General features: G+C 42.7%; 1 protein-coding gene and 1 long non-coding RNA gene across 5 annotated transcripts in view; one reads left to right on the top strand and one right to left on the bottom strand.

The window, feature by feature from the left end:
• The window catches only part of ETV6 (ETS variant transcription factor 6), a 126,830-nt gene that overhangs the window by 106,243 nt on the left and 7,050 nt on the right, over positions 1 to 13,537 (top strand). For all 4 annotated transcript variants that reach the window (XM_056515783.1, XM_056515774.1, XM_056515778.1 and 1 more), the window contains 2 exons: positions 10,677 to 10,819; positions 13,161 to 13,261. In XM_056515783.1, the coding sequence (XP_056371758.1) occupies positions 10,677 to 10,819; positions 13,161 to 13,261 (244 nt within the window). The remainder of the gene's footprint in view (positions 1 to 10,676; positions 10,820 to 13,160; positions 13,262 to 13,537) is intronic.
• LOC130266536 (uncharacterized) overlaps positions 1,780 to 13,537 on the bottom strand; it is a 44,888-nt gene continuing 33,130 nt past the window's right edge. Inside the window, exons 3-4 of the long non-coding RNA XR_008842914.1 lie at positions 12,461 to 12,633; positions 1,780 to 2,799 (exon numbers count right to left, since the gene is read on the bottom strand). This is a non-coding gene — a long non-coding RNA (uncharacterized LOC130266536). The remainder of the gene's footprint in view (positions 2,800 to 12,460; positions 12,634 to 13,537) is intronic.

Genomic DNA, 13,537 nt, shown 5'->3' with positions numbered 1-13,537 from the left:
CTGATTCAAAGAAGAAACACCGCTTTTGGTAGTCAGGTCCTAACTTGGACTCCAGCAAGCAGGCATTCTGTATATGGCTTACATTTTAGCTCTGAATTTTTTTCAGTAGTCAATCTTCGTTCCCCACAACCTGTCTCCAAGGATATCTCTGGGGGGTGTAAAAAGATATAAAAAGATACCTTTTTTTAAAATAAAATTGCACTTTAAATCGAGAGGGGCACCTCAAATTCTTCTGCAGACTGGAAATTTTACTCGCCATGAACCTCTGACTGCGAAGGTTTTGTTATCAAGCATTTTAGGGCTTTGATACCTTGTAGAAGGTACTTCCCCAAAGTGCAAGAGGCAGTCATGGGACTATCCAACTATGACAGGGTTGGTTTCATCCTAACCTTTATCACATAGAGGTTGTCTTAGAAACATCGAAATTAAGCTAACGACATGGTGGTATTTACCTCACATTTGATTCAGTCACTTAAAACTCACTCATACAATTCTGGATATTACTAGTGAAGGGAAATACATTGCTGAGCAGATCCCTGAGATTTCCTGCTCCCAGTGTCTTTTTCTGTACCAAATCTGGGACTGAAGGCTTGTTCATTAATCCGCACACAGCATGCTGAAATCTAAAGTCAGGTGAGTCCTGTACCCGGTGTTATCTGTTCGTGTGCTGCTCTTATCAGCTGGGTTATCTTAGCAACTGGTGTGTATCTGACTTCATGAGCTGCCAGATTTGTTTCTTCCCCTTCAGGAGTCTGAGGAAGAGCCAGGCAATATTGTAACTGTTGGGAGGCACATTGTCTGCCACTGTACTGGTTAGGCCCATAAAGCCATTGATGCTGTTGGAATGAGGACAGACAAGATTCCTTCCCTGCCAAAGTTGTGACAGAGAGCTGCCTCCAGACTTGCTCCTGGTTTACCTCAGCCTCTCAGTGTGCCACACATCCTGAGAGTACAGGGGCGTAGCATGAACACCATAGATCTGTGGCAAGGCGTGTGAAAGTGGCATCTCAATAAAAACAGTCTGGTTGCCGAAACCAAAAATGCAGTCCCATGGTAAGAGCACATCAGCTATGAGTGACTCACATTCTACTATAATCTACAAAACAGCTCTTGGGAAGGGTGTAGGCTCTGAGGATGAGGAGGTCTTCCAAAGGGGTTCAGTTGTTCTCTGTGAGGACAGTTTGGATTTCCCTCCTTTGTTTGAAAAAATTATTTGTGTGGGAGGGGGAAAGACAGGAGAGGAATGGAATACACCTTTCACAAATACAGTGCTTTAAAAAGGCGCAAATCAACTGGTACTTTTTTCTGTTTATACTCTGGAGTGGGGCTGGAAACCTTTTCAATGAGGATAAGAAAAACTCAGCTGATTGATTTGTCAGATTTGTAACAATAGACATTTAGAACTTAAATATCAAAAGACACCAAACTTCAAACCACTGCACCTCAGCAGTGTCCCCTCATTACTAAACTACTAGGACCAGAGCCCCAATGCCCACATCTGCTCCAGATACATCCATGGGATATTTACAATAGTGTCATGTCACAGGATGATCTTTTGAGTTTTTTAAAGTCATATACCAGAGCAAAATCCTTTGTGCAAATGCACCACATTAGTTTATTATTTATAATGTGTTATAACACATTAGTTTATTTTCTTTCTATACAAAACGGCTGTACAGGTACAGTTACTATGCAATGGCATGTGCTGGATGGTAGAGAGGGAGGGTGGGAAAGGAGGCAAAGAACAATTATGCCTCTGTAGTAAAGAGAGTAAAAGCCCGCATCGAAGCACAGCTTAGAAGTTGTAGGTTTTGTAACTGATACCGTTAGCCCTCACAGAAGGGCTGGAAAAAATGCCGAAGAAGTTAATACTGGGTACTACTGAAAGTCATTTAAAGAGTAATGCAGGCATCAAGCATAGTCAGCCACAAAGGTAAATCCCATTTAACTAATTTGCTATCTTGGTATGTTAAGACCACCCACCTAGTGGACTGAGGGAAGGTGGTGGGTATAGTTGTTCTGAATTTTAGGGAGCCTTTTCATACTGCCCCTCACAGCAGGGTCGAGTTGAATGGCTGTGAGATGAGCGGGTTCCCAGTGTACTGGGTAAAGAACTGTCTTAAGGGCAGGGCTTAGAAGGTTGTAGTGCATTGAGCCACATCTGGCTGGCAGTGTTCCACAGGGCTGTTCCACAGGGCTCAGTTCTCGGGACAGTCCTGATCAGTGTATTTATCAGTGATCTGGATGCAGAAATTGAATGCATCTTCAGCAGTTTTACTGATGGTGCCAAACTGGGGAGATGCTTGACCCTCTTGAGAGAGAAGATCCCTTGGAGAGGGGTCTCTATAGATTGGAATATTGGGCTCTGATCGATGAGATGAAATCTGACATGTCCAACTGATAGATTCTGCACCTTGGGTGGAGCAGTGCTGGGCCCAAATATAAATGGGGAGAGGAAAGTCTGGGCAGCATCCCTGCAGAGGTGGGATCTGGGGATGCTGGTCAACACCAGGCTCAGCAGGAGTCAGCAGTGTGCCCTCAGCCAGGAGGACAAACCACATCTGGGGTGTATCAAACATGCAACTGATCTTCAGGACAGCATATAACATTGCTAATACCATAGGAGTCTACCTGACTACCCACCTAGGACTGTCTTCTCCACTGTCACGAGTTAGGAACCCAGCAGGATGTGAGAGCATAGAAGTGGCTGGTGGGGCTTTGGTGGCACACGGACTTTGGGGGGCAGCTTTGACAAGATGGTCACAGCAGCTGAGCAGTTTCGAGTTACAGACTGGCAACCTAGAGAAAACCAAAACAATGGTTCACCTTGGCAATTCTAAGTTGTAAGTAGTAGGGGTTCAGTAGCTGTTTTCCAGGGAACTGATCTTCCTTCCCGTAGGGCAGCATCTCATGCTGACAGATTTGAGCCTTGCGAGGACATGAAAATCCTGGTGTAATGCTGGCCTGTCACTCCCATTTGGATATGACAATGATAATGTCACTGGCCTTGTTTCATCAGTTGCTCTTGCAGTCATGTACACTTTTACATTTCCACTACATGTCATGTCTCTTGCAGTCCCTGTGGAAAGCCAGACTGCTGGAGAGACTGAAGTGTGGATGAGAGTCAAGCTCATAGAGCTCATATTCATAGGAGTTTTCATTATAACCTTGAGAGTCTTCTTAATGTGGCATTAACAATTAATTTCAGCATTAAAGTGGGCCTTCCCTGCCAGTTTAACTAATGACACTCAAGCACAAACAATGGCTGAATAGCAATAGCTTGGATAGGCGGTTGTAGGTTTTCTGTGTTCTTGCTTCACAGCTGTCTCCGTTCTCATTGCACAGTTACCAGAGCAGAAATTGCAGTCAGGGCTTGTTCAGGTCTACTCAGAAGCCAGGACTGACCAAGCCACAGGAGAACTCAGTCATTTCGATTTCATTTTTCTCATTACTGTAGTGCAGCACCGATTTACATCCTGTGGCTAGACAGATAAGTGGATTCAGAGTACCTTAAGAATCCATTGGGGTCAGCAGGATGTTACACTCTCTTCTAAGAAACTTGCCTTTTAATGAAAACATTAAATAAATAAATAAGTCCCTTATTTTCCCTGTATACTTCACACTTCCTTCAGGCTAGAGTTGTTTCAGTTATTCAGATTTTCTTCTACAAAGCAAACTTAGATCACTTTGAATCCTCTTAGTTAAGCCAGGAGAGCACACTGTTTGTTTACAGTGTTGACACTACACTTCACTGTCTCCAGAGACAGGCCTATTTAAGTCTGGCTTTAATACCAATCACTTACAAGTGGCACACATCAGTTTATGTTAATTCAAATGCAAACCATTAAACTGGTAAGGCTGTTTTCCATCTCCCTTGAGGGGAGGGGAGGGGAGGGGAGGGGAGGGGAGGGGAGGGGAGGGGAGGGGAGGGAAGGGAAGGGAAGGGAAGGGAAGGGAAGGGAAGGGAAGGGAAGGGAAGGGAAGGGAAGGGAAGGGAAGGGAAGGGAAGGGAAGGGAAGGGAAGGGAAGGGAAGGGAAGGGAAGGGAAGGGAAGGGAAGGGAAGGGAAGGGAAAGTTTGATCATGTCTCAATGTGGTGTTTTATCTCAAAGAAGGGGAGGTCACATCTCAGTTTTTGGCAAGGGACCCATCAGAAATCACCAGTTTATGGTTTATAAAGTCCTTTCAGGGAACACACCAGGAGCTATGTTCTCCAGCCACACTCACATCTCCCACAGTACTCTTGGCTTTCTGAGAGAACGTAGAAGTGAGATTCATAGGGAGCAGTCTATTACAGATGATGATTTTCTGCTCTTGAAAAAAAAAACCAGAAGTCTAAACCCAAGATTGAACTGTCAGAAGATAGTAGGGATTCTCACATTTTGGGGTTAAAAATTACTACCCTTGCTGGAATGCCTTTGCTGCATTAAAGTAATTCCTGCTTTTGCCAGCTTCTCAAATGTACAATTCTGAAGGTAAAAGGTCATTCTTAATTGCTAAATTCCCATCATTAATGTGTTTGGCCAGCTTTCTGATGTCAAAGAGGTTGTGAGGTGTTTGTAAGAAGTGCATGTGAACAGGCAGAGGTTGTATTTCTTTTCCAGTCATTGCCTTTCATGAGCAGTAAAGCTGAGGAAAAGCCACAGCAGAATCAGAGACAGATTTCTTTAGCAGGAATATTTTCTACCATTGTGGTGGAGTAGAAAAAGAACACCACTTGAAGATAATACTGAAAATGCCCATCTATTTGGTGGGGATGGGAGGATGGAGCAGAAGAAGAAGACAGGAAGAAAAAAGACTTTTTAATACACCAGTCTTTAGCTTTCAAAGTCTTAATCTATCAAATGGTCTATGATCCATCTATCACATATTCGTTGTGATTTCAGTGCTGTTTTCTACAACCACATGAGGTATATTTTGGATCCTCCTTCCTTGTACAAGTTTTTATTGCCAAAGACAGAGCTTGGCCTCATCTTGCTGTGTTATTTTTGCAACCTCACAGCACAACTGTTAGCAGCATGACAGTCTCAGGTTTCTGCTCTCCTTCTGCCTGATCTCCCACTCAGCGTTTGGGTATAAGACAGAAGCAACATACAACTGTTTTATTGTGTGATCTGGCAACCTCCTTACTCAGCCCCAGCTTGAATTTACTGAGCTGAACAAACAGTTGTCTGTCAAGAGATTTCTCCACAAAAAACATTGGCTTTACTGTACCAGCTTACCATCCTGCTTCCAGCAGCAACATTCACAGAAAGACTATTTTCCCTCAGTGACCTGGACATGGATTAACACACAGGGATGAGCAGGATGCTCCATCTCGGGACTGGTCAGTGCTCTCCCAGGCCTTAGAGCTATTTGAAACCTTAACCATGAGACGTGGTTACTTTTTTCTTTTGGTTTTGTCTGCTAAATGAGTATGTCATGGATAGGTCTTGAGGCTGGATTGTACACAGCATAATGCTCCTGCAGCATGTCTATTAAGGAAACTCCCCAGTCAGACCATTCCTGGGACTCTGACAGTGGCATTTCCAAGGTCAGAGACTTTCTGGGACCAAAGGCCCTTCCCCAGCTCCAGTGACTGTGAATTGCATCAGTTCATTATTTGGGCACTGTGAGCATCACCATGTTATCTTCACACACACTTCAGGTGCACTTAAAGAAATCTGAGTGCCAGAGAACTTCCAGGGTTCTGTTCATTAGTTTCAGTTGTGAACAGCCATTGTTTGCTTCACTCTGAACAAATGCAGTTGAATCACAAATCACCTTGTAAAATAAAGGGGCCAAGCTTGGGAGAACTCTTCAGCTGGTAGAAATCACAGAACCATTTAAGTCAAATGATATCATGCTGGAGAGATTTTAGGCTAACCTACACAGCAAGGGGTAAGGCCTCAGCTGATGTCAGAGGGAGTATGACAACGTTCCTTTGGCATCTCTTCCTGTGTGGAGCCATGTTGGGTTCCAAGGCAGTCATCAGCCAGATCCAACACTTTTTTATATAATGCTCTTCAGTGGAAGATGTGGGTGGGTCTCGCAAAACATTTCTGTGGTTATGGGAGGGTTTTGGTAGTTGCTACATGAAGAGGGCCAACTCTGCACCATGGGCCTCATTTAAACAATAGAGGACTCAGATACAGCGTGTCCTTTAAGTAATATTTTGATGCAGTGGAATGTTATATCCTGAACAAAAGAGTTCTTTAGCATGCATATGCCTGTATTGTTAACAGCATTATGTAGTCCTAGGGAGTATGGATGTGAGACCTCTCACTACTGCAACATGAAGATGACCTTGGCCAAATGATACTGGAGAAGTAATTTGTAATGGCTGGACAAATATCAAAAGACTAGGAACCTAAGATCCATTTACAGATCATTCTGAGATGGTATTTCAATTCTAAGGGATATTTATTACTATCATATAGCTGTTAGGAAGTATTTATATGCCAGTATTCTTTAGGTATGTATTCAGAAGACTGTGCCTAATCAATTAATAATAACATGGTTTTTATTAGCAGGAGTGAGAAACTGCTGGCTCTTGCACGTGTAGGGCAGTGCTTATGGCAGACAATTTGAGAACCAGCTAAGTACTCTACACCTTATCACCTTGTGAATAACTATAAAAGTCCCTCTAGAAGAATTAGCTGCAGGAGGAAAGTTGTAGCCATACTTCTCCATTTGAAGCTGCAGTTTGCCCTAATTCCCAGCTAATTAGATAGTTCAGACTTGCTTAGTATTACAGTTGAGAAAATGGTAGGCATGAAAGTGCCAGTGTTTAGGAGCCCTTTCCACCTTGCTGGGCCATTTGCCACCTTCCCACTCCAGCTACATCTCCTTAAAGCCTCTCAGTCCCAGCTCGATCCACAGCTGAATCTCTGTAGCTGCAGACTGTACAGTTCAACATTCTGAGTTCACTTTTATAAAGAAGTGTGCGTGTGCTAGGGGGAAATGATGTTTCCCTGTGCTAGGGAGGCATAGTTGCTTTCTAAGTAAGCTTATTTTAGCCAAAAGACAGGAAATCACAGCATGCCCAAGCAATTTATGTACCAGTCCTGACTCAGTTCTCCGATTGAATCTCCCACGCTTTTAAACTTGCTTGGCCTCAACAACATCCATGTGTTTTCTTGCTATTACTCACTGTGGAGAGTCCCTTGTGCCTTTGGAGGCCTTCTGACAGCCAAGGAAGAGACTGAGTCTTCATGGAGACATTTCTACCATCCAGATTTCCTCATACAAGTGATTGACATTTACAAAACAAACATCCACGTACAAATCCTTCTCTCCATTTCCTCTGTCCTTCCTAAAAATATACATCACACTTTTGACCTTCCTGGGGAATGCAACTTTCATAGAATCATAGAGCATCCTGAATTGGAAGTCACCCACAAGGATCATTAAAGTCCAACTGCTGGCCCAGCACAGGGCAGCCCCAGGAATTCCATCCTGTGCCTGAGCAGATTGTCCATCATCTCCAGCAGCCTTTGTGGAGATGCCTCTTTTTCTAGCAGAGAAGGTCCTTTTAAAAGCGTTTTCTAGCATTGTCTCGTGGGTTTTGACCAATTTCACAGTCTTGCAAATGGGCTTAACTATAATCCAAGTTCATTACAGTCTCTAAGAGTTACCAGGTAGCCTCAACTCATTGTCTCTAATGTCCTATTAAAGATGGTCTCTACTGGTAGATTATTTAATTGTTGATCCTCTGTCAGTCAGGGAGAACCCTCCAGGACCTCATATTTTTTTACTGTGCAATCTGTAGAGAAAGATCTATTGGGCAGCCATTTGTGGTTAAAAACAAACAAAAAGCCTTTGAGTGCCTGTTCTCAAATTCCTAAAGGTGTCCCAGGTGAAACTAGAAGGAACACAAGCTGCTTCAGAACCTGTGCAGGCTGAGCTTGTACGTAACTAAAGTGTGTTCCAAAGCATCAGGTGCTTCTAGACAGCCAACTGTGTGCTCGGAGCTCTCAGCTCAGCTCTGGGGAGAAGAAATGCAGTGAGCCTGAATCTTTTCTATGATGTTTAATGCTTTTTATGTCCTATTTGCAGTGGCTTGAGACACAGTTACCACAGTTGCCCTGATACTCATTAAATTGCTGCAACTTAGTCATATATCTAAATTTGCTGATAGACAGCCATACGGTTTGAAATCAAGTTTTTAAGTGGTTGTAGGAACCACGCAGAGTCTTCAAGGATTTTCGGTTTTATTGTTGAAGCAAACAGCCTCAGATGCTTGGGTGGTTGAGGTTTTTTCAAATTCCACCAGCCTCCTAAATACCTCTGCAAGTCTGAGCAGCTCAGTCAATTGAGAATATGGGATGGGGCCCTTGATCACTTAAGATTTTTCTTGTGAAGATCTCAAGACGCAGGTCTGAGTTCTTCTCATTTGAGGTGTATTTATATTCAAGCTTAGCCTGAATCCATCCTAAAAACTAAGTGAACAATAAAAAACACCAAATCTGCACTTGAATACTAGCTCTTCTTAGCATCTGAAGCTCTCTTTGTTTCCACCTAGACATCTCAGGTTCATTTTTTGGTGTGTTTCTTTGGTTTTGTTCAGAAGGGGGCCCAGGGTGTGTGTCTGAATTTGAGAGAGAGAGATTAAAAATAACCTTGCCTATTTAAAATAATGAGGTGAAAATAAAGAGGAATGTAAATCATATCTCTGCAGAACTGTAAATATGAGCTATAAGGTGCTGTAATTGAAGGTTGTCTGCCCTGGGTTGAACATTCAGCAATATGACAGAGCCTGACATTGACTGGCCTCTGCAGAAGCACCATCCCTCCAGCTGACCCCAAGGATTCTTGCACTAAAAAAGACATTTTCTATAAATTTCTTGCATTGAAAGAGTTCTGGAATTAATTGCACATATGTCAAAGAACTATTTAAGTGGGGCCTAACTAACCTTTTATCTGAAAATCTCCCACAGTGTTAAAAGCCACGAACCAGAACAGCAATATAATCTCCCTTGTCTTGAATCATAAATGAAGTCCAGAAAAGAAGTTTTTATCGTGTGTGCGTGTGTGTGTGTGTGCGTGTGTGTGCGCAAAAACATTGACACAAAGGCAATATAATAGTTATGTTTTGTGTTATGAGAGAGGGGATGACAGAAATTCAAGTGGTAGCTTTCAACTTTAGTTTTTGGACCTCTCACTCAGTTTCCCTCCAGGGAAACTTGCCCAGGTTTCATTTTTTAAACTAAAACCTAGAAAAGTCTCCAATGGAGATGGACATTTTTCTGTGGAAAATGTTTTTCTGTGAAAAATGTTAATGAAAAGAAGGTTTTTCCAACCAAAACATCTTGTATTTTGCCTTTCACATTCCTCTTGTTGCAGATGTCATGGATGAGGTGACCATCAGGGTAGGTTTCAGCTAGAATGGGAACCCACAATTTTTGCCAGATGTCATCTCTTCAAAACCAACTGTTTTATTTTCTGTAGGACTGGCAGGGAGAGACTTAAGCAAGGGCACTGGCAAACTAAGCTCTGGTTTTAGAGATAGTGGTATTTAGAGACTGGTGTCAGAGATACTCTTTGCAGTTTGAAAGTGGGAAAATAACTTTAAAATCTCTATCAATTTCAGGTGTGCTCACTAAATGTGTTATTCATATCCTTTCTCAAAAAGTATTTTATATTCCTATGCAACTATCCCCATTGTAACACGTGCCAGCCCCAGACAGACAGACAGGAATAAAAAGGCTGATGAGAATCCATTTTAGCACTTAGAAGCTTGATGTCTTTGGTTGGCAGCCCTTGAACAACTCTAACAAGCCATTTCTCAGAGGCTGGTATAGCTTTAAAGGAAAATGCAACCCCACAGCCACCTTAGAAATCTGATAGCTGAGCTGTGAAAACCCTGTTGTTTCTGACAGCAGCAGCACCCCCAGCTCTGTACAATTCACATTCCATATTCCCAGTTATTCTGTGCTGCACACACACATTACAAACAGGAAGGAGGAGCAGCTCAGTTCTTGGTTTCCTCTGTCTCAAGAGACTGCCATGAAGCTGAAAAACACTAAGACTTAAGTGTCTTTTAGACCTTTAATTAGCGACCTAAGGAGTGTTTGCCAAGAGGAAATTTGAATTCAATTATCCAAATAGAAAGTATTTAATCTCTCAATAGCACTCAAGTAATTATAATACTTAGGTGTTTCTTTTCAGGAACCTTAAAAAGTAAAACAAAAAATCAAATGGAATATGGGAGACAAGCTGTCAGTTTTCTATCACATGGAGTCTACAAAAGAAAGCTGTAATATTGCCCATGCATTAGACTCACATGTTAGCACAGAAAGGGGCAGCTTCAAGCTAGGAGAGAGGTTGCAGGATTCATGATTTGTCCACTAAAACAGGCAGCAACAGCATCAGGACCAACAGTGTGAGCTTTATGTGCTTCAGTACAACCATAAAGATACAACTAAGACCAGCAGGTCACATCACACAGCTTTTGATGAGGTGGAGATGCTCTGTCAGTGTCAGGAGAACTGGGATGCACCAGAAGAGGCTGTATATTCCACTCCATTTTGCAAACATTACTCGATACCAGCCAAGCCATTTTCATTTCAGGTTGCAGCAGCTGTTTCAGCCCTGATTGCAACTGTCCTTTCACTACACATCCACCCAAAAAGTTTCCAGAATTAATCCCAAGGAAAAAAAGGAAAAGTAATTATTTTCTTGTTTCTCTCTTCACAGACTGTAGGTTGCTTTGGGATTATGTTTATCAGCTGCTTTCTGACAGCCGGTACGAAAATTTCATCCGATGGGAAGATAAGGAATCCAAAATATTTCGGATAGTGGATCCCAATGGGCTGGCCCGTCTGTGGGGAAACCACAAGGTAAGGAAGCAATGCAATTTTCTTCCTGTGGCACTTCACTTCTTGTAGCATCACAGGACTCAGTTATAAACAGGGGGAAAGAAGAAAGGATGGCATATAAATTACTGCTGGAAAGCTGTAATCTTTTATTCTGCATACATTAGAAATACAAAGCATCCATCCTGAAGCACTAAAATGTATTCTTCATGTAGAGAACTTGTTGGTTTGGTTTAAAGGCCTTTAGTTATAAATAAATGTAATTATAAAATTACAAGGAGTGCAAGAATTAACAGTCCTTCTCTCTCAAGGCATCTTATTTCTTCTCGAAACCTGATGCTGAGGATATTCTGATGAGATGTAGTTTATAAGGGGCTCTATACTACAGAGCAGGAGCTTTCTGAGTTCCTGTGTTGTCTGCAGCAGCTCCCAGATCCCACACGCTGCCCTGTGGCAGACACCAAATGTTGCAGGATTATGTATTTCCTTCCAAGAGGGTAGTTCCTGCTTTGTTTTCTGGAAAGTCATTACTGATTTTTACAGTTTGGGGCTGAGTTATGTATAGATATTTCTGTACATGTTTGTAAGTATCTTCATATGAATGTATGAATAGTTGGCATGGATTTACAAAAGGGAAATCATGCTTGACCACTGTGATATTCATCTACAACAAAATGAAGTTCAATGGATTCAGGGAGAATGGTGGACGTAGCTTATCTTGATTTTAGAATGGCTTTTGAGACTGTCTCATTAAAGGTTCAAAGATGGACTAATTAAGTATGACATAGACAAGAATACAATGAGGTAGATTGAAAACTGGCTGGTCTGCTGGGCTGAAAAGATGGCACAAAATCCAGTCACTAGTCATTTCACTACGGAGATTGATTCTGGGGCAGTACTGTATGTCTGTTAATGACCTGGATTATGGGACAGATTCTCGGACAACACAAAACTGGGAGGAGTAGCTGACACACTGGAGGGTTGTGCTGTCATCTGCATGGTTCTGAACATGCTGGAGATACAAGCTATGGAATGGAAATTTTATGAAATTTACCAGCTTACCTAACCCACATGTTAATAATTGGGCCACGCCATCATGTCACATGCTGGCTGTCTAAAACTGAAACTCCTTCAGATCATTGGCCACTTGGGCAACACAGTGGCTTTTTAGCATATAAGAAATGGAAGTACACATAGTATTTCAGGGAGGTTCCCAATGAGGAGTCTAGATTTTGCAGGGAAAACTCTCCCTGGTTGTGTTTCATTGCCACAGGAGCTCTTGATGTGGCTTCCCTTAGCAGAGTTACGGTAGTCAGGGCAAGCAGAGGGGGTCTGCTCTTACCGGGCATTTTAGGCAGATGGGTCAGTCTCCTTTGATGAAGCCAAACTCCTGACATGGAGGCTCCCAGAACGAAAACATGCTTCTACTGGTTTGGCATTTTTTGCCCATGGCGAGGCGGCTGCTTTACACTCAGGCACACAGCTTTGCCAGCAGAGTTGTGTCTCTGCTGGGAGTCTCTGCCAGACAGGGCTCCTTGGACCAGGAAAATGCTCTTCATGTAGACATAACCTAAGGGGCTGATCCTGCTCTTTCAAGTCACTAATTTGGGGGCTGCCCAAGTACGGCTCTGCCAGTGCCCATCACTTCTGCCTTGTGACACTTACCTTCAGCAGGGCTGTCTCCTTTGGGGGCTTAGGAAGGTCCATCTGAACCATCTCACACTTCAGTATACCTCAGTGCTCTGGCCATGGCCTTTGGGGGTCAACGGCTGCCAGAATGAAGGGGAGGAACTGTCACAGAAGCAGATGTACAACACACCTGGCTTCTTGATTTACACCTGTGTAACAAGAGAAGAAACAGGCTGTCAAGTCCCCACAGTGCTCTATGAGCATTAACTAGTTAATGCAGGGGAATCCCAGAGAAACAGTGCTCCGAGCAGGGATTGCTGACAGATTCAGCCTATAAGCCACTACTCCCAGGCTTTTACAAAAGGTGTTTTCATTAAGAACAAGCCTGTCACATCCCACTTGGCATAAGCATCTCCCTCCACCTAATGTCTCCGCTTGTAGTTAATTAAGTCCTTTGTTATCTGTGTTCCAACTGTAGAAAACCCTTGCTTGGAATTTTTGTTAGGCTCCTTGCTTAAATTGTCCTGAGTGAAAAGAGACCCACAAAACTTGGGTGATGAGGGCTGTGGGGGCAGAACAGGCCTGCAAACAGCAAAAAATTTCTTTCACGTAATTTCTTGAACTGTCTTGGTTACTTTAGGTAGCTGTGATAGTTCTGCAACTCATTTTGGGGCTTTGTAAGGTTTTAATGAATTGTCTCACCACTTTTTTTCCTTTTTTCTTTTGAAATAAACAGAACAGAACAAATATGACTTATGAGAAAATGTCCAGAGCCCTACGCCACTACTACAAACTAAATATTATCCGGAAGGAGCCAGGACAAAGGCTTTTGTTCAGGTAATATTCTTTCTTTGCCATTTCTTTCGATGGACAATTAGTTTTTGAGGATGGAGGATGGAATTGTGCGTGGGATACTTCATTGCCACAGTTATAACACAGGCCATACATTTGTAAAAGCTGTTTAGAGCAGTGCTACCCAGCTTTCAAGGCAGCCACACCAATTTACAATAAACACAGGCCTATCTCAATGATTGGTGGAGACAACAGAAGTCTTTTCACTGCTTCATGCAGGCTGTGCAACTGTTTAAGACCTTAGAAAAATTATTCAGCCAA

The sequence above is a fragment of the Oenanthe melanoleuca genome, chromosome 1A (genome assembly GCF_029582105.1).
Source record: "Oenanthe melanoleuca isolate GR-GAL-2019-014 chromosome 1A, OMel1.0, whole genome shotgun sequence".
Classification (NCBI taxonomy): Eukaryota; Metazoa; Chordata; class Aves; order Passeriformes; family Muscicapidae; genus Oenanthe; species Oenanthe melanoleuca.
This window is presented reverse-complemented; position numbering and strand designations above follow the sequence as displayed.